The sequence below is a fragment of the Rhinatrema bivittatum genome, chromosome 19, assembly GCF_901001135.1.
Source record: "Rhinatrema bivittatum chromosome 19, aRhiBiv1.1, whole genome shotgun sequence".
NCBI lineage: Eukaryota > Metazoa > Chordata > Amphibia > Gymnophiona > Rhinatrematidae > Rhinatrema > Rhinatrema bivittatum.
Genome location: NC_042633.1, coordinates 36913632 through 36935276, shown reverse-complemented (window position 1 = coordinate 36935276; position 21645 = coordinate 36913632). Strand labels below are relative to the sequence as shown.

General features: G+C 49.7%; 1 protein-coding gene across 1 annotated transcript in view; it reads right to left on the bottom strand.

The window, feature by feature from the left end:
* Positions 1 to 30: 30 nt before the first annotated feature.
* LOC115080386 (butyrophilin subfamily 1 member A1-like) overlaps positions 31 to 21645 on the bottom strand; it is a 34691-nt gene continuing 13076 nt past the window's right edge. The window contains exons 3-8 of the mRNA XM_029584530.1: positions 18717 to 18845; positions 17629 to 17649; positions 14714 to 14734; positions 13843 to 13863; positions 13704 to 13730; positions 31 to 1502 (exon numbers count right to left, since the gene is read on the bottom strand). Coding sequence (XP_029440390.1) covers positions 976 to 1502; positions 13704 to 13730; positions 13843 to 13863; positions 14714 to 14734; positions 17629 to 17649; positions 18717 to 18845 — 746 coding nt within the window. The 3' untranslated portion in view covers positions 31 to 975. The remainder of the gene's footprint in view (positions 1503 to 13703; positions 13731 to 13842; positions 13864 to 14713; positions 14735 to 17628; positions 17650 to 18716; positions 18846 to 21645) is intronic.

Sequence of the window (21645 nt, the reverse complement as noted above, 5' to 3'; positions counted from 1 at the left end):
AGGGGGTCATCTTGCTGGGCTGTGGTGGGGGTCCCGGTTAGCGGGGGGATACTGCTGGATATTGCAGGTTTGGGGGCCTGTGAAGGGTCACCTTGCTGGGCTGTGGTGAGGGTCCCGGTTAGCAGGGGGGGGGGATACTGCTGGATATTGCAGGTCTGGTGGCCTGTGAGGGGGTCATCTTGCTGGGGCGTGGCAGGTGATTCCTTGGGATGGGGAATCTGTGCTGACCTTGGCTCTGGTGATTTAATTACTAATAAAGCTGAGGCCTTGTTTTAATCCCATTGATGTCTGGAGAGTATTATCTGTGTGACTGTTTCTGTAAGGGGCCATCAGTCCTGGCTGCCCCTATCCTGCAGGTGCTGTCCCTACCCCCCCCCCCCCCCCCCCGTCCCCAGAGGGCTCACAGCCTGGGGTAAGAGGGGGAAGGGACTTGCACAAGGTCACAGGGAGCAGCAGCAGGATCTGAGCCCTGGTTTGTAGCTGCTCTCACCCCTCGGTGACTCCTCCACTCCTCCTTAATGATTTGTTCCCCAGGTATTTTACTCTACATGAGGTCCCTGTGCAAACAAACAGCCTTGAGCAGGCACGGGCGTGGGTTAATTTCAGATGCTTAATCTTTAGGGACATTTTCAGCCCCAAATTAATCATCTAAATCTATCCAGTTACATCCACTAACTCCCCCCAAGCAAGGAATCCTTCCCTCCCCTCCAACTGATTTTATTTAGCGAGAAAAGCCCCTCTCCCCCTCATCTATCCTGTGGCCCTCCCTGCAGACTCTCATTAGGAGGCCATTTCATTACCCCCTGGGTAATTGAGACCTCCCAGCCCCTAACTCCTCATCTCCCACCCTCTCAGGTCCTCTCCTCTTGCTGGGCAGTGATTTTTCATTCACAGGTTTAACACAAATCTGGAGCCTCCTTTCCCCCTCTCACCCTCTCCCAGAGACCTCAGCTGATACCCCTGAGCCCCGCGCTCTCACTCCCAGTCTGGCACTGGCCGGATCCTCAGAGGTTCATCGAGGGTACAGAAGTAAGGCCGGAGAGGGTCAGAGAAGGTGTCAGAGAAGGTGAAGAGATGAGATTTATTCTCTGCATCGTAAAATGAAACTTTTCCTGCCTCATAGTCCAGGAAGATCCCCACAGCCCGGGGGCTCTCACTCAGGCGGAGCTTGGTCTTGGGGGAGGTGAGTGCCCAGTATTTCTCTCTACGCCACATCTCAATTGCCCAGTATCCCTCCTCAGGTGATCGTGTGATCCTCCCCTTCCTCCTCACAGAGTCTCTGCAGACCCCCAACTGCCATAACCACCCACGTCCCACCTCCACCTCCCAGTAATGTCTCCCCGAGGTGAAGCCCTCACGCCCCAGCACAAAGGGAAGAAAAACATCAAATCTCAGTAGATCGACCAGCACGTCCTCTCCTGTGCCTCCATATTTCACAGTTTTCCCCTCGTCAGTCAGGAGGAGCCGGGGATGAGCGGTTTCAGGATCCAGAGTCACATCCACTGCAGAGAGGAGAAACATTAATAAACATGAGCTCACACTTCTGATTGGCTCTTCACACCCCCACATCTAAGCGTTATTGGCTCCCTACCCATCCCCTGGCCCTCATTGGCTCCTGGCATTGGTTAGTTCCTCAGCCATTCAGCCTATCAGAAACTCTGCTCACGGGCAGGTTCTAGCAATCCTATTGGGCAGTGGCTCTCACTCCTGAGCTGCAGGACATAGGTCTCCAGATTGCCCCTCTCTTCACCCAGTGTCTTCTTGCTTTCAGCTGAGGGAGGGGCATTGCCCCCAGATGGGGAAGCTGATGCCCTCCATACTACAAATCCCAGCATGCACCTGGATAAAGCCAGGACTGAATCAGACTGTTCACTATGACATGGAGGCAGGTGACAGTGGCACAGGGCAGTAGCAGTGATGAGGGTCACAGGTCACTGCACTGCCTGTCCTGTGGCCCCCTGCACTCTCTGTACCTGGGCACCTCCTGATGAAGGCAGAACGGCTTCTTTCAGGGACAACGGAGGCGATGGGGAAAGCAAGACTGCAGGCCCCCAGGGTCCCGGTGCTGGTGCTGGTTCTGGAGGGCTTCAGCAGGCAGTGAGAGGCACTGCTAAGGTGTGAGAGAGAGAGCAGGGGTGGGAGAGGGATGTGTGTGAGGGGAGGGGGCAGGGGAAATGTGTGGGCAAAAGACAGATGGGAGGAGGCAGGAACAAAGTGTGTGGTAGAGAGATTAATGTGTCCAGCGGTGAGGTGTGAGTGAGGAAAGGGTGAGCGTCTCTGGAAAAGAGAATAAGTGAGCAGCAGTGTGTGTGAGTGAGGAGGGACGGTGAGGGGAGGGAGGGAAGGATGGGTATGGAGGAGAGATATAAGTGAGGGGGGATGTGCTACGTTTCCTAGCGAGTAGACAGGTGAAGGATGGGTATGGAGGAGAGATATAAGTGAGGGGGGATGTGTTACGTTTCCCAGCGAGCAGACAGGTGAAGGATGGGTATGGAGGAGAGATATAAGTGAGAGGGGATGTGTTATGTTTCCTAGCGAGTAGACAGGTGAAGGATGGGTATGGAAGAGAGATATAAGTGAGGGGGGATGTGTTACGTTTCCCAGCGAGTAGACAGATGGACTCGGGTGATGCTCCCCTGCCAGCAGATGCAGATATTTGCATAGATGCTCTCATACAAGTTGCTTTATGCCTTTCCTCCGTGGTCCTTGCTGGGTAGGATAGCTTGCAAGATTGAAGGCTACAGGGGGTTGGTACTTCTAGTGGCACCAGACTGGCCCACGCAACCGTGGTTTGAAGATCTGTGAAGACTCCTGGTGGAGACCCCCGTTAGCCTTCCAACGCAGGTGGATCTGTTGCGGCAGGGACCAGTTCTTCACGAGGAGAGGAAAATTAGTTCTTACCTGATAATTTTCATTCCTGTAGTACCAAGGATCAGTCCAGGACACCTGGGCTGTGACTCCGCACCAGCAAATGGAGACAGAGCAAGATCTGTCGGACTCAGCCATATATGCCAATGTGCCTGACACAGCCCCTCAGTCTTACGCAATGTCAAAGTAGAAAACCAGAACAAGTAAACAAGCTAAATAACCTAAGGTTAACGGGGACCAATTCAAACCCCCCAACTGGAACAGGATTCCCGAACCAAGGGAGCAAAACAAGTAATCAGAATAGATAGCCAAACTGCGAGCGGACTCTCCGTTACTTCAGTGTGTCAGTGCGGGCGGGATCCTGGACTGATCCTTGGTACTACAGGAACGAAAATTAGCAGGTAAGAACTAATTTTCCTTTCCCTGTACGTACCCGGATCAGTCCAGGACACCTGGGATGTACCAGAGCCAACTTACCGAGGGTGGGAACCAGAGAGTCCCGCTCGGAGAACTCTCTCCAAAACCCCCGGAATCTGCAGCCTGAACATCCAACCGGTAATGTCTAGTAAAAGTATGCAACGACTTCCAAGTAGCCACCCTGCAAATCTCCTGAAGCGACACCTGAGAGGATTCCACCCATGAAGCAGCATGCGATTGTGTCAAGTGAGCCCTGAGACCCACGGGAACAGGCTTTCCCTGCACTACGTTCGCTGAGCCAACGGCCTCCTTAAGCCAACGGGCGATCGTCGTCCGGGAGGCTGCCGCACCTCTCTTCGGACCGGAGAACAGAACAAAGAGATGATCTGTCACCCGGAAAGGGTTAGTGACCTCCAGGTAATGAAGGAGGACTCTCCTCACATCCAGCTTCCGTAATTCCTTCCATTTCGGCTCCGAGGATTCCCCGACCGCGAAAGCGGGGAGCTCAATCGATTGGTTTAAATGAAACGGCGACACAACTTTTGGCAAAAAAGAGGGTACCGTCCGCAAAGAGACCCCTGAATCGGAAATCCGCAAGAATGGCTCTCTACAAGACAGCGCCTGCAACTCCGAAACTCGCCGTGCCGAAGTAATTGCGACAAGAAAGACAGTCTTCAACGTGAGATCTTTAAGAGTGGACCGCTTCAAGGGCTCAAACGGAGACGAGCACAAAGTGGGAAGAACCCAATTAAGATTCCAGGACGGGCAAGGATGACGCAGTGGAGGGCGGAGATGCTTAGCCCCCCGAAGAAAACGGGAGATATCCGGGTGTAGGGCCAGGGAGGTTCCACGGACCTTGCCACGCAGGCAACAGAGCGCTGCAACTTGTACCCAAAGGGTACTACACGAAAGGCCTTTGGCAAGACCCGACTGTAGAAAAGCCAGGATATCGGAGACGGAGGCAGAGATAGGATCCAGCCCCCGCTCCACACACCATTCCTCAAAAACTACCCAGACTCGGACATAGGCCAGGGACGTAGACTGCTTCCTGGATTGCAACAACGTGGCTACCACCGCATCCAAATAACCTTTTCTCTTCAAACGCTGCCTCTCAAAAGCCATGCCGCGAGACAAAAGTGATCCGCATCCTCCAAACAAACGGGGCCCTGACGGAGGAGCCCCGCGAACCCCTGAAGACGAAGGGGAGAATCCACTGATAATTGGATGAGGTCCGCGAACCATGGGCGCCGCGGCCACTCCGGTGCCACCATGATCACGTTGGACGGGTGCAACTCTATGCGCCGCAGGATCTTGCCTATCATCGGCCACGGAGGGAACACGTACAGCAACACGTCCCTCGGCCAGGGCAGAACCAACATGTTGACGCCCTTGGCCCCTCTCTCTCGACGTCGGCTGTAAAACCGAGGAGCCTTCGTGTTTTGCCACGTGGCCATCAGGTCCATGTGGGGTGTTCCCCACTTTTCGCAAATGAGGAGAAAGGCATCCTCTGCCAGTTCCCATTCCCTGGGATCCAAGTGATGACGGCTGAGGAAGTCCGCTTGAACATTGTCGACTCCGGCGATGTGAGACGCTGCAATGTTGCTGAGATGTTGCTCTGCCCAACTCATCAAGAGTTGCGTCTCCTCTGCCACTAGTGGACTCCTTGTCCCACCTTGGCGATTGATGTAGGAGACAGTTGTTGCATTGTCTGACAACACGCGGATCACCTTTCCCCGGACCAACGGTAGAAAGGACTGCAGCGCCAGGCGTACCGCTCTGGTCTATGTCCAGATAATGTCAATATTCAATGCTATCAATCTAAGTTAAATGGCTAAGGTTAGGGATACCTCAGTGCAATCCTAAAGTTATCCAGATACAGTTATTCAGATAACTTAGAACATAAGAAATTGTCATACTCGGTCAGACCAAGGGTCCATCAAGCCCAGCATCCTGTTTCCAACAGAAGCCAAAACCAGGCCAGAAGAACCTGGCAATTACCCAAACACTAAGAAGATCCCATGACACTAAGAAGTGACACTTGAAACTTAACCTGCTATATTCAGCATAGAGCTTAGAGCTAGTTAAGTAAAAATTGGGGGGGGGGGGGGGGGGGGGGAAGCAAGAAGGTTGATCCTCTCCCATTCAAAATAATTAAAACAATGTTGGGCCTAGCACTCGATTATCTTCCAATCCCTAACCTATCAAATAAATTTTTAAAAAGTAGCGGGCCACAGCAGCCCAAGGAATGTCCCTGAGATATTTCAATTCAAACCAAGCTTTGAGGCCCTCTGCTCCTAAAAAAAAATGATAACCCCCCTCCACACACACACACGCGCACCCTCCTAACTGCTCCCCACAGCCCCTTCCCCAAGACCGGCTGAAGCAGTAACTGTACCGGTCCATTCATGGCCAGCACTGCTCGGCCAGCGCACGCTACCAACGCTGCAATCAGTTAACAGGGCGACAGCAGCACAGTCAGGCATAAAGTTATCAAGGTAAACTTAGCCAAGAATATTTAGCAGGAGACATGTCCCGCTGAATAAACTGGCTGACGTTACCTCGTTGCTTAACCGGGCAACTTGTCACTCACCAGCTTACTGGAATGTAGAAAAGATGTTTTATATTCAGACATCTACCAACAAGGACTGAATTACATAGTCTAGGTAAAACAAATAAGCATGGGTGTAGCTTGCTTGTTACGGCGGTTACTACCCTGATACTTCACTTAGAATACATATCCAGCGCAGCTCACTGTTTCAATAGCAGGGGGAATGAAGAAAAGAGGATTTATATTCAAACAACCAACAAGGACTGAGTTGCACAGGCTGAGTAAAGAAGGGTGGGAGTAGCTTGCTTATTATGGCGGTTACTATCTCAAACCAATTAGCTGGATACTTCACTTAAATGCAGCTCTAGCACTGCTATCTACGATGGCGGGGGTGGAAGGGAAATAGAACCAAAAAAGTTATTTAAAGGGACAAGAGTAACAGAAAAGTATGAAAAAAAAAGTGTGAAAGCTTGTTGGGCAGACTAGATGGACTGTTTGGTCTTCTTCTGCCGTCATTTCATTTCTATGTTTCTATGTCTCTAGATGGTTGATGGACCACTGCGATTGAGCCGAGGACCACCGGCCCTGCACTGACTTGCCTAGGCAGACTGCTCCCCAACCGGAGAGGCTGGCATCCGTAGTCACCACCGTCCAGTCGGGAACTAGTAGGGACACTCCACAAGTCAGATGGTCCGATTCGAGCCACCAGGAAAGACTGGCCCTCGCCTGGACCGTGAGTGGAAGCGGGAGGTGAAACTCTTCTGACACTGGCTTCCAGCGGGAAAGCAACGCTGATTGTAATGGCCGTAGATGAGCAAAATCCCAGGAGACCAACGCAAGCGTGGACGCCATAGACCCCAGAACCGTCAGATAATCGCATATCAGCGGCAGCCGAAGAGACAACAACTGTCTCACTTGACTCTGAAGCTTGCATGCACATTCTCTGGAAAGAAACACCTTGCCCTGTTTCGTGTCGAATAGGGCTCCCAGATACTCCAAGGACTGGGTTGGGACGAGATGACTCTTGTTGAGGTTGACGATCCACCCCAGGGTCTGCAAGAGATGGAGGACTCTGGCAACTGCCTGACGACACCGACTCTCGGACTTGGCCCAGATCAACCAATCGTCCAAGTAGGGGTGTACCAGGAACCCCTCCCGTCGCAGCTGAGCCGCCACCACTACCATCACCTTCGTGAATGTGCGAGGAGCCGTGGCGAGCCCGAAGGGGAGAGCCCGGAATTGATAGTGCCTGCCCAGGATGCAAAACCTGAGGAACCGTTGGAAGGACAGCTGGATGCCTACATGAAGATACGCTTCCGTGAGATCCAATGAGGCCAGGAATTCGCCTGGACGGACCAAGGCAATCACTGACCGAATCGTTTCCATCTTGAAGTATGGAACGCACAGGCATCTGTTTACCCCTTTCAGATCCAAAATTGGCCGTGACATGCCGTCCTTCTTTGGCACAATGAAGTAAATGGAATAACGGCCCTTGCCTTGCTGACCAGGAGGTACGGGGGAAATTGCTCCCAAGCTTTCCAGGCACCGGAGGGTTCCTCGCACTGCCGCCCCCTTCTTTGGACACTTGCAGGGCGACACCAGGAACTTGTCTGCTGGGGTTCTTGCAAAATCTAACGCGTAGCCATGCCTTATTATGGTGAGGACCCACTGGTCGGATGTTATTTTGGCCCATTCCTCGAAAAACAACGTCAACCTCGCCCCTACGTTTGGAACGATGGTCCGGGGTTGACGTGAGGGATGGGCCAACCTCATCTCATTGAGAAGCTATGGGCCCCGTACCTGACGGGGTTCCCCCTTGCCTACCGAATCGCTTCCCACGAAAGGACTGCGGCCACGAGGAGGACCGGGAGGAAGACGAACGGTAAGAAGGACCAGAAGACCTCTGGGGACGCGATCTCTTGTTTCCCCAAAAACGGGACCCACTAGGAAAGGAGGACCGAGTTCTGGACCTGTCTTCAGGCAGCTTAAAAGCCCTGTTCTCCCCCAGGGAAAGCATCAAATCATCCAACTCCTTACCGAACAACAACTTTCCTTTGAAGGGCAACGCCCCTAGGTGAGCCTTGGAGGATCCATCCACCACCCAATTGTGAAGCCAAAGAAGGTGGCGCACCGAGACGGCCGAGACCATGCACCTAGCTGAAGTACGAAGGAGATCTTGGAGAGCATCTGCACAATATGCTATTGCCGCCTCCAGACGATCTGCCTGCATGGCCTCCTCCTCCGAGAGGTCTGCATTTGCCTGGAGGACCTGGGCCCAGCGCAGACTAGCCCACATGGCGAAGTTGCTACAGATGGCGGCCCGGACCCCCAACACTGAAACTTCAAAGATCTTCTTAAGCTGTACCTCCAGTTTCCTGTCCTGTATGTCTCTGAGGGCCGTGGCCCCCGTGACCGGGATCGTCGAACGCTTTGTTACTGCCGACACCGCTGCATCCACCTTCGGAAGCCGTAGGAGCTCCAGCACATCCTCCAGCAGCGGGTAGAGTTTATCCATGGCCTTGCTCACCTTCAGACCTAACTCAGGTGTATCCCATTCGCGAAACAAGATATCCGACGCCGAAAAATGGAATGGAATGGAAAGGCCACTGCTGGTCCCATGAGACCTAAGAGAACTGGGTCCATGTTGGCTCCCGGCCGCGAGACTACCGGTGGGGGCTCCACTCCGAGCTCCTGGAGGATAGCCGGAATAAGAGGGGACAGCTCCTCTCTGCGAAAAAGATGGACCACCTTAGAGTCATCCCTATCACCGGCTTGCGTTCCTTTGCCCGGACCAGGCTGGGCGGGACCGTCCCCTGTCGGCCCTTCGACTCCCCCGGGGGCTCTTCGGGCGGATCCGCCTCGTCCTGCGAGGTGGATTCGGTGTCCGTATCCTGAGGGACACCCTGCGGCGACCGCTTCCCTGTAGGTGGAGCTGGGGAGATGCCTGGGCCATCCCTGGCTTTTCTCTTCTTTGACCCTGCTTTGCCAGCGCCCCCCGCGGGAAAACCCTTCCCTACCCTGCGCCTGTGGCCCTTATATTTTAAGACTTTGCGCAGCAATAGCGCAAAATCTGAGGAAAACAAGGAACCGGAGTCCGAGGAAGCATCGCCCGCGCTGGCCTCCACAGGGGACTCAGCCCCTCCCGGGGCGCCCCCCCCCCCCGAAGGCCTGTGCTGCGGCAATAGCGCGGGAGGCAAGCCGCTATCCCCAGCAGCCTCCCGCGCGATTTCGCAGGCAAAACCCAAAATGGCCGCCACTCCCGCGCTGAGCGGGTAGGGGGTCAGCCGGCCTGTCAGGAACCGTGCTAACGCGCGGCGGCGATCGCGCCGATCGGGATCGGCCCTCCCTACCTGCCCCGGACGGTCCCTCACCGCCTGAGACGCAGGCGGAGCAAATTCCCTCCCGAGAAAGACGCACGCGGCAAACCGAGCCTCGCGGCATCGGAGCAGCCGCGGCGAAACCAAAGAAAAGTAACAATTAAAACTGAGAACTACCTTCCTGAAATTCCCTCCTTTTATTTTCTTACAAAACCAAAACAACAAGAAAACCAGCCCTGACTAACTAACAGTACTCAGGGCAGGCAGAGGCTGTGACTGCACCTGCACCATCTACTGGAGACAGAGTAAGATTGAGGGGCTGTGACTGGCACAGGGGCTTATATGGCTGAGTCCGACAGATCTTGCTCTGTCTCCATCTACTGGTGCGGAGTCACAGCCCAGATGTCTTGGACTGATCCTGGTACGTACAGGGAACCGACTCTGTTCTGTCTTGCGGTTTGGTCCTTGAGAGGCTTTGCCTGTTGAAGCGAGGATATTCTTCTGCGGTGATTGCCACCTTCCTCCACGCTCGCACGTTCTCTACTTCCTGAGAATGTGTGCGGGTTTGGAGAGCGTTTGAGGCCGGGTGTGAGGATCTCTGTATCCTTCCTCATTCGGTTAGGATCCTACTCCTTCTGGAATTCCTGCAGGATGCGATAAATAAAGGTTTGGCCCTTAATTCCTGGAAGGTGCAGGTTGTGGCTCTTGCCTGTTTCAGAGGGCAGGTGAATGGTGCTTCCTTGTCATCTCATCTGGATGTGGCCCATGTTTTGAAGGAAGTGAAGAATCTTAGTCCTCTATTGCGGGTGCAGGTTCCCTTGTGGAGTCTTAATCTGGTGCTAGATTATTTGGCAGGCCCTGCGTTCTGACCTCTGCATTGTCTTTCCTTGTGGTTATTAACCTTGAAGACAGTGTTCCTGGTTGTTATATGTTTTGCATATCGAGTTTCCGAGCTGCAGGCCTTGTCTTGTCGGTAGCCATTCCTTCGGGTGACTCCAGGGGCAGAGAGCTGCATCCTGGTCCATCCTTCTAGCCTAAAGTGGCTTGGAATTTAATTTAAATCAATCCATTTCCTTGTCGCCTCCTGCATCGCTCGGGTGTCAAATGTTGTAGTGAGGTATCTGGTGGTTTCTGAACCTTTCTGAAAGATGGATCACCTGTTTGTGCTTCATGGGGGAAGGAAGCAGGGTGAACCAGCTTCGCAGGTTAAGGAGGTGGTCAAAGCTGCACATGTGGATGCTGAAAAGCCGTTGCCTACTCAGGTTCGGGCTCATTCCACTAGGGCTCAGGCAGTGAAAAGAGGTTACACATAATATTAAACAATAATTATAATATATTTTGCCTGACGCTGCAGTGTATGATCAGGAAACACACACTCTTCTCTATCACAGCAGAGAAATATTCTGTCCCTGTTCTCTCCTTACCAGAGGGATCACTCCCTGACCCTGCAGTGTATGATCAGGACACACACACTCTTCTGTATCACAGCAGAGAAATATTCTGTCCTTCTGTATCACAGCAGAGAAATATTCTGTCCTTCTGTATCACAGCAGAGAAATATTCTGTCCCTGTTCTCTCCTTACCAGAGGGATCACTCCCTGACCCTGCAGTGTATGATCAGGACACACACACACTCTTCTGTATCACAGCAGAGAAATATTCTGTCCCTATTCTCTCCTTACCAGAGGAATCACTCCCTGACCCTGCAGTGTATGATCAGGAAACACACACACTCTTCTGTATCACAGCAGAGAAATATTCTGTCCCTGTTCTCTCCTTACAAGAGGGATCGCTCCCTGACCCTGCAGTGTATGAACAGGAAACACACACTCTTCTCTATCACAGCAGAGAAATATTCTGTCCCTATTTTCTCCTTACCAGAGGGATCACTCCCTCACCCTGCAGTGTATGAACAGGAAACACACACTCTCTTCTGTATCACAGCACAGAAATATTATGTCCCTATTTTCTCCTTACCAGAGGGATCACTCCCTCACCCTGCAGTGTATGAACAGGAAACACACACTCTCTTCTGTATCACAGCACAGAAATATTCTGTCCCTATTTTCTCCTTACCAGAGGGATCACTCCCTGACCCTGCAGTGTATGATCAGGACACACACACACTCTTCTGTATCACAGCAGAGAAATATTCTGTCCCTATTCTCTCCTTACCAGAGGGATCACTCCCTGACCCTGCAGTGTATGATCAGGACACACACACTCTTCTGTATCACAGCACAGAAATATTCTGTCCCTATTCTCTCCTTACCAGAGGGATCACTCCCTGACCCTGCAGTGTATGATCAGGAAACACGCACTTTCTGTATCACAGCAGAGAAATATTCTGTCCCTGTTCTCTCCTTACCAGAGGGATCGCTCCTTGACCCTGCAGTGTATGATCAGGACACACACACACTCTTCTGTATCACAGCAGAGAAATATTCTGTCCCTATTCTCTCCTTACCAGAGGGATCACTCCCTGACCCTGCAGTGTATGATCAGGAAACACACACACTCTTCTGTATCACAGCAGAGAAATAATCTGTCCCTGTTCTCTCCTTACCAGAGGGATCACTCCCTGACCATGCAGTGTATGATCAGGAAACACACACACTCTTCTGTATCACAGCAGAGAAATAATCTGTCCCTGTTCTCTCCTTACCAGAGGGATCACTCCCTGACCATGCAGTGTATGATCAGGAAGCACACACACTCTTCTGTATCACAGCAGAGAAATATTATGTCCCTATTCTCTCCTTACCAGAGGGATCACTCCCTGACCCTGCAGTGTATGATCAGGAAACACACACTCTTCTCTATCACAGCAGAGAAATAATCTGTCCCTGTTCTCTCCTTACCAGAGGGATCACTCCCTGACCATGCAGTGTATGATCAGGAAACACACACACTCTTCTGTATCACAGCAGAGAAATATTCTGTCCCTATTCTCTCCTTACCAGAGGGATCACTCCCTGACCATGCAGTGTATGATCAGGAAACACACACACTCTTCTCTATCACAGCAGAGAAATAATCTGTCCCTGTTCTCTCCTTACCAGAGGAATCACTCCCTGGCCCTGCAGTGTATGATCAGGAAACACACACACTCTTCTGTATCACAGCAGAGAAATATTCTGTCCCTGTTCTCTCCTTACCAGAGGGATCACTCCCTGACCCTGCAGTGTATGACCAGGAAACACACACTCTTCTGTATCACAGCAGAGAAATATTCTGTCCCTGTTCTCTCCTTACCAGAGGGATCACTCCCTGACCCTGCAGTGTATGATCAGGAAACACACACACTCTTCTGTATCACAGCAGAGAAATATTCTGTCCCTGTTCTCTCCTTACCAGAGGGATCACTCCCTGACCCTGCAGTGTATGACCAGGAAACACACACTCTTCTGTATCACAGCAGAGAAATATTCTGTCCCTGTTCTCTCCTTACCAGAGGGATCACTCCCTGACCCTGCAGTGTATGATCAGGACACACACACTCTTCTGTATCACAGCACAGAAATATTCTGTCCCTATTCTCTCCTTACCAGAGGGATCACTCCCTGACCCTGCAGTGTATGATCAGGAAACACACACACTCTTCTGTATCACAGCAGAGAAATATTCTGTCCCTGTTCTCTCCTTACCAGAGGGATCACTCCCTGACCCTGCAGTGTATCATCAGGAAACACACACTCTTCTGTATCACAGCAGAGAAATATTCTGTCCCTGTTCTCTCCTTACCAGAGGGATCACTCCCTGACCCTGCAGTGTATGATCAGGAAACACACACACTCTTCTCTAACACAGCAGAGAAATATTCTGTCCCTGTTCTCTCCTTACCAGAGGGATCACTCCCTGACCCTGCAGTGTATGATCAGGAAACACACACTCTTCTGTATCACAGCAGAGAAATATTCTGTCCCTGTTCTCTCCTTACCAGAGGGATCACTCCCTGACCCTGCAGTGTATGATCAGGAGACACACACACTCTTCTCTATCACAGCAGGGAAATATTCTGTCCCTGTTCTCTCCTTACAAGAGGGATCACTCCCTGACCCTGCAGTGTATGATCAGGAAACACACACACTCTTCTCTATCACAGCAGAGAAAGATTCTGTCCCTATTCTCTCCTTACCAGAGGGATCACTCCCTGACCCTGCAGTGTATCATCAGGAAACACACACTCTTCTGTATCACAGCAGAGAAATATTCTGTCCCTATTCTCTCCTTACCAGAGGGATCACTCCCTGACCCTGCAGTGTATGATCAGGAATCACTCCCTGACCCTGCAGTGTATGATCAGGAAACACACACTCTTCTGTATCACAGCAGAGAAATATTCTGTCCCTATTCTCTCCTTACCAGAGGGATCACTCCCTGACTCTGCAGTGTATGATCAGGAAACACACACACTCTTCTGTATCACAGCAGAGAAATATTCTGTCCATATTACTATCTGTAGACGGCTGTACTGAGATACTACAGTGAGAGCAGTTGTATAAAGGAATACATTCACATTGAAGAGGAGAGATTGTGTCAGATTGTGTTACCTGTATAACTGCAGCATCTTCTCCACTCTGAAATGAAACAGAAAAGCACAACAGTCAAAGCTCAGAGAATTACAGACATTAATCATAGGAAGGAAAATCTTTAATAAACAGTTTGATGTGTCTATGAATAAAAACTTACCAAGCTCTGCAGAAAGGGATTCTGTATAGAAAAACAGAAATGGATACAAGTCAGAGCTGCTGGGTTATAAACCTATCCCTTACTTTACTATCATGAAGATCTGATTATAGCACAGCATCCTCATTTGTACGTAGTGCGATCGGGCGATTCGGGGATGATAAGATCCCCCTGAAGCAGGGTCTTCCTGAAACGTCAGCTGATGTCAGGCTCTGGGTTTACAATTGTTTGAAAGCTGCCTTTAGCCAAAGTGGTTGGGGAATGAATGGTTTGGTTATGAATCACATACAGGATGGGGCTTACCTACATGTTAGACTCTTTCTCTTGCATTGCTGAAGGTATTTGGAACAATCTGTTGGCAGTTCCTGGTTCCAGGGCAGATTCTGCACCGTTTCTAGTCTAGGGCCTAACTTCCCATGCACTGGATGTGGGGGTCCGGGCTACCTCTGTATTTAACAAGAGGTCGAGCACCCGAGCCATGTAAAATGCATTTAGATAAGTCTCGCCTGGCCTGATTGGTTTGGCTGCTGCTCTGTTTCTGCTTTGCGTTTACGTCCTTTGCCACATATATTCTGGGATGGCTGGCGTGCTCTCTGCCCGTCTCCCTCCCTCGCCCACTTTCTTCAGATGAAAAACACTGCTTTAAAATAAATTGTGCAGCAGTCTAATGCTTCTCTGTCTCTGACACGGGGTTGGGATCAATCTGGGAAAATCACAAGGGGGCGCTGTGCTAAGCTTTATGCAAGGGTCCCCTGGTGATAACTGGTTAAAGCAGCCCTGTCTAAGCTATTTATAAACTAGGAAATGTGGGGATAATGGACAAGACAGAACTGGGATTATTTCAGGCACAGTAAATAATTATAAAGTTACTTACCAACATCTGCAGAAAGATTTGCTACAAGAAAACACAAGAAGAGAGAATCAGTGCACACAGACAGTAACAGAGATCTGAACCTGCCTCCAGGACTTCCTGGGTTCCATATTAGGTGCTACAACCCAAGAAAGAGATCTAGGTGTCATAGTGGATTAGAGATGTGAATCGTGTCCTCGATCGTCTTAACGATCGATTTCGGCTGGGATGGGGAGGGAATCGTATCGTTGCCGTTTCGGTGTGTAAACTATCGTGAAAATCGTTTAAATCGTGAGCCGGCACACTAAACCTAAACCTTGATACCCTCTGAAGAATCCATGTCCCAGCGTTTTCCACCGCCTTCGCGATTTTTTTCGATTCTTCCGCAACTCTACTTATTTAAGTAATACCTCTCTTAAGTCTCATGTATTAAGTCTTATGTATTCTCTCCCTTTTAATTCCTTTTAACTTTGGTTCTCTCCCCTCCCTCTCCTCTTCCCCCCCCTTTTTCCCACTCCCCTCTTAAACCCTCACCCTCCTCTCCCCCCCCTTCCTCCCCCTTAAATCTTCTGCTCCTTTGGTTCCTTTTGTAATGCCTTTGTACTGTTTTATTTTGTTCAGTTCTGTCTTTTATTCTTTATTCTTTTGGTTAGTAATATTATATTACATTGTTTATAAAGTTATTTTGTTATACTGTTATATTGTTTTGCTGTATCTCATCTGAGTTCTTTGTAAACCGGCATGATGTGCTTCACGAATGTCGGTAAATAAAAGTTAATTAATAAATAAATAAATAAATAAATAAATAAATAAACCCCCCTAAAACCCACCCCCGACCCTTTAAATTAAACCCCCCCCCTCCCGAACCCCCCCCCCCCCAATGCTTTAAATTACCCAGGGATCCAGCGGTGGTCCAGAACGGCGGCGGTCCGGAACGGCCCCCTCAATTGAGTCCTTTTGTCTTCAGCCGGCGCCATTTTACAAAATGGCCGCTGCAAAATGACGGCAGCCATAGACAAAAACGATTCGACGCAGGAGGTCGTTCCGGACCCCTGCTGGACTTTTGGCAAGTCTTGTGGGGGTCAGGAGGCCCCCCCAAGCTGGCCAAAAGTTCCTGGGAGTCCAGCGGGGTTCAGGAAGCGATTTCTTGCCGTGAATCGTTTTCCGTACGGAAAATGGCGCCGGCAGGAGATTGACTGCAGGAGGTTGTTCAGCGGGGGTTCCGGACCGCCGCTGAACGACCTCCTGCAGTCGATCTCCTGCCGGCGCCATTTTCCGTACGGAAAACGATTCACGGCAAGAAATCGCTTCCTGAACCCCGCTGGACTCCCAGGAACTTTTGGCCAGCTTGGGGGGGCCTCCTGACCCCCACAAGATTTGCCAAAAGTCCAGCGGGGGTCCGGAACGACCTCCTGCGTCGAATCGTTTTTGTCTATGGCCGCCGCCATTTTGCAGCGGCCATTTTGTAAAATGGCGCCGGCTGAAGACAACAGGATTCAATTGAGGGGGCCGTTCTGGACCGCCGCCGTTCTGGACCACCGCTGGATCCCCGGGTAATTTAAAGCATTGGGGGGGGGGGTTCGGGAGGGTGGGGGATTTAATTTAAAGGGTCGGGGGTGGGTTTTAGGGGGGTTTAGTGTGCCGGTTTTCCTGCCCTCCCCCTTCCCCCGATTTACGATTTTTTAACGATAAATCGGGGGAATTGGTATTGTATCGTGGCCCTAACGATTTTTGATGATTTAAAATATATCGGACGATATTTTAAATCGTCAAAAAATGATTCACATCCCTATAGTGGATAACACATTGAAATCGTCGGTTCAGTGTGCTGCAGCAGTCAAAAAAGCAAACAGAATGTTGGGAATTATTAGAAAAGGAATGATGAATAAAACGGAAAATGTCATAATGCCTCTGTATCGCTCCATGGTGAGACCGCACCTTGAATACTGTGTACAATTCTGGTCGCCGCATCTCAAAAAAGATATAATTGCGATGGAGAAGGTACAGAGAAGGGCTACCAAAATGATAAAGGGAATGGAATAGCTCCCCTATGAGGAAAGACTAAAGAGGTTAGGACTTTTCAGCTTGGAGAAGAGACGACTGAGGGGGGATATGATAGAGGTGTTTAAAATCATGAGAGGTCTAGAACGGGTAGATGTGAATCGGTTATTTACTCTTTCGGATAGTAGAAGGACTAGGGGACACTCCATGAAGTTAGCATGGGGCACATTTAAAACTAATTGGAGAAAGTTCTTTTTTACTCAACGCACAATTAAACTCTGGAATTTGTTGCCAGAGGATGTGGTGAGTGCAGTTAGTGTAGCTGGGTTTAAAAAAGGATTGGATAAGTTCTTGGAGGAGAAGTCCATTACCTGCTATTAAGTTCACTTAGAGAATAGCCACTGCCATTAGCAATGGTTACATGGAATAGACTTAGTTTTTGGGTACCTGCCAGGTTCTTATGGCCTGGATTGGCCACTGTTGGAAACAGGATGCTGGGCTTGATGGACCCTTGGTCTGACCCAGCATGGCATTTTCTTATGTTCTTATGTAAATGAATTATTTGCTTGTGGGTGGGGAGGGGCATTACAAGGTGAGCTCACACCTCGCTACCATCTCAGTCTCCTCTTCCCTCCCCTCACCCCACCCAGATGCAGTTTTCTCTCTCCATCTCCAATCCTTCCTCTGCAGCCCTCTCTCCCCCCCCCCCCCCCCATCTACTGTCCCATCCCCTCTGCAGCTTTCTAGGCTGTTATTGGGGTCAAAGATGATCAAATCGACCCCCTCATGTGTCCGTGGACAGGGAAAGATACCCCCAGCTCATCCTGGGGCCAGAGATGCTGCCTCCTGCTCTCAGGATCATCCCAGGTGACTGGGATTGTTTGATTGTATGAACTGGGATTGTTTCAGGCACAGTAAATAATTATAAAGTTACTTACTAACATCTGCAGAAAGATTTGCTACAAGAAAACACAAGAAGAGAGAATCAGTGCACACAGACAGTAACAGAGATCTGAACCTGCCTCCAGGACTTCCTCACCTGGATTTAAATGAATTATTTGCCTGTGGGTGGGGAGGGGCATTACAAGGTGAGCTCACACCTTGCTACCATCTCAGCCTCCTCTTCTCTCCCCTCCCTTCACCCCACCCAGATGCAGTTCTCTCTCCATCCCCAATCCTTCCTCTGCAGCCCTCTCTCCCCTCCCCCCACCATCTACTGTCCCATCCCTCTGCAGCTTTCTAGGCTCTTATTGGGGTCAAAGATGATCAAATCGACCCCCTCATGTGTCCTTGGACAGGGAAGATACCTCCCAGCTCATCCTGGGGCCAAAGATGCTGCCTCCTGCTCTCAGGATCCTCCCAGGTGACCGGGGGAGTGGATTTTCAAAATCCTGAAGGCAAAACAAAAACGAGACAGAGCAGTCTTATTTATTTATTTATTATTTTTTATATACCGACATTCTTGTTAGAGTGATGATATTTATTCGCACATTTACCGAGATAAAAGAGCCCAACTCTGGCTGAGTTTCCACACCGGCTTCTTCAGGGGAACTGCATCGGAGATTGACTCTGCAGGAATCTTATCATCCTTTTATCTTACCAGAATCTGCACTTTCAGAGATTGAAATATTTAAGCAAAAACATCTTTTAAAAGCCCCTGAAGCAGTCGTTGTGGAAACTCAGCCAGAGTTGGTCTCTTTTATCAGGGTAAATGTGCAAATAAATATCATCAATCTAACACGACTGGTTCTGTCTCATTTGTTTTTGCCTTCCGGTCTGTTTCTTGGGACCCAGTGATATTTATTTCTTCTGCTGTAATCAGATTAAGACCAGAAAAAGCAATCAGTATTTTCGTTTCATCTTTTCATTGGTTCTAATCATCCTTCTTTTGCAGTACTGGATTTCCCCTTCTGGGCCTTGTGCTGGTGGGATTCTGCTCCCCCAAAATTTTGGCCCTGTAGGCAACCGCCTAGTTTGCCTTAATAGAAGCAGTGGCCCTGACTGCCAGGGTTCGGGTCTCCATTACCTTTCTCTTTGTGTTCCTTCCTCGAGTGGTAAAGAACCAACGCAACCAGCAAACCACAGATGGTCAGCCCAGACCCCAGAATGATGGAGAGAGAGACCACCCAACGGGAGACCCGCCGGAAAAATTCATCTGAAAATGAAAGGAGACAGAGGATGTGAACTTTAAATTATTCTTGGATTACATAATGAATAGTTGAGTTTTTAATCTGAAAATGTGAAAAGGATTTGTAGAGAATGCTGTTAGATTCAGGGAAGAGAAGGTGCGGGACAGGAGGAGATATAAGGAGAATCTACGAGATCCTGATACTGAGGGAGGAATGAATGTGGTGCATCTTCATGGAGGGAGAGCTCCAGCCCTGGAAGGCTACAAACAGATCCAGTGCTCAGACTCTCCCCAATGAATATTCAGGGAATGCACTTCCCCCAGGCAGAAAGGATGCAAATTTCACAGAGAACATGAACCTGCGTTCATTCAATCTGATTTCCACTTGTTTAAAATAGTTTCTAAGTCCTCTCCCTGATGGATTTCTAAAGACAAACTATTCCCACAAACTGGGGACAGGACTGAGGAAGCCCCAGCTCTACATCTCAATAACTGGAGGAAATGTCAAGGAACAACCTGGAGAGGAGCGAGGCTCTCTTATCAGGGCAGAGTGACCGATCTCACTGCCAGTTCTGGACGGCCCCATCAGGCTTTTATGCTGAGCTCTGAGTATAAAAGTGAGCGCAGGGCTGTCAGATTGGTTCAGCTTCTCTACGGTAGAACTGATATCTTTTGATTTAAATGTTTATGCTTCTTATAAGTTAATTTTATATGTTTTTAGCTTATGTATGTTTGATTGTAACTCACTTAGGACTCACCCATCTAATATCCTAAATACTTTAAATAGAGAAATAAAATAAAATGCAGAATCTTAAAAGTCAGCATCAAGAACATAAATTTTGGGTCATTCCACCATTGGACGCCAATGAGGAGAGAGACATCGCTGGCTCTTCTACAACCTGACGCTACCCTCGCTATCTGTAGCTTATGGATTGATATAGTAAGCAGAGCATTTACATGGGGGTAACCTGCATGGAGTGACAGTGATTATCTTGAACAGAAACATGGGGGTAACCTGGACGGAGCAGCAGTTACTGCTCTTTAAGGGAAACATGGGGGTAACCTGGATCGAGAGGCAGTTACTGCCCTTAAGAAAAACATGGGGTAACCTGCACAGAGCGGCAGTTACTGCCCTTAACAGAAAACATTGGGGGTAACCTGCACGGAGCGGACACTTACTGCCCTTAACCGAAACACGGGGGTAACCTGCACGGAGAGGCAGTTACTACCCTTAACAGAAACATGGGGGTAACCTGCATGGAGCGGCAGGTTACTGCCCTTAACAGAAACATGGGGTGGTAACCTGCACGGAGAGGCAGTTATTGCCCTTAACAGAAACCACGGGGGTAACCTGCACGGAGCGGCAGTTACTGCCCTTAACAGAAACACGGGGGTAACCTGCACGGAGCGACACTTACTGCCCTTAACAGGAACATGGGGGTAACCTGCACGGAGCGACACTTACTGCCCTTAACAGGAACATGGGGGTAACCTGCACGGACCGGCAGTGTACTACCCTTAACAGAAACATTGGTGGTAACCTGCACGGAGCGGTAGTTACTACCCTTAAGAGGAACATGAGGGGGTAACCTGCACGGAGCGGCAGTTACTGCCCTTAACAGAAACATGGGGGTAACCTGCACAGAGTGGCAGTTACTACCCTTAACAGAAACATGGTGGTACCTGCACGCAGCGGCAGTTACTGCCCTTAACAGAAACATGTGGGGTAACCTGCACGCAGCGGCAGTTACTGCCCTTAACAGAAAACATGGGGTAACCTGCACAGAGTGGCAATTTACTACCCTTAACAGAAACATGGGGGTAACCTGCACGCAGCGACAGTTTACTGCCCTTAACAGAAACATGGGTAACCTGCACAGAGTGGCAATTACTACCCTTAACAGAAACATGGGGGTAACCTGCACGCAGCGGCAGTTACTGCCCTTAACAGAAACATGGGGGTAACCTGCACGCAGCGGCAGTTACTGCCCTTAACAGAAACATGGGGGTAACCTGCACGGAGCGGCAGTTACTGCCCTTAACAGAAACACGGGGTAACCTGCACGGAGCGGCAGTTACTACCCTTAACAGAAACATGGGGGTAACCTGCACAGAGCGACAGTTACTACCCTTAACAGAAACATGGGGGTAACCTGCACAGAGCGGCAGTTACTGCCCTTAACAGAAACATGGGGGTAACCTGCACGGAGCGGCAGTTACTGCCCTTACAGAAACATGGGGGTAACCTGCACAGAGCAGCAGTTATTACCATAAGAAACTTTTTGGAGACTGGATGGATCATTTGGTCTTTTTCTGCTGTCATTACTACGTTACTAAATGTTCAAGGTAGAAGTTATTTTGATAGAAAGAGCAGGTGGAAATCTCCGCAGGTTTAATCTATTGGGGCATTTTTTGCTATTGATATTTTATATTGTTTAGGTATGAGATGGTTTTATTTTAAATGATTGCAAAGCGATGTGAAGGTTAAGTCTATACATTGGAATAGAAAAATTAGTAAATAAAATAAATAAATAATACTCAAAGGGAATCTCTGCTCGTACTGCGCCTTTCAGAACGGGTGGAAAGTACCCATGAGGGCAGATATGAAAATTATACCTAAAATGAATTCTTTGGTTCCTCATTGTCCTTCCTATGTCTATTAAAAGAGCATCAGAGCCCAGTAACTTCTCGCTGCGTTTGAGATTTGCAATAATTTTTGTGCCCCTTTCACCAGAAAACCCAATCAGCCATTCCCTCCCATCTTTCTCAGAGACAACAGGAAAATGCTTTTAGAAATAATTTTCAGATTCATTTTAGTCATGCCCTT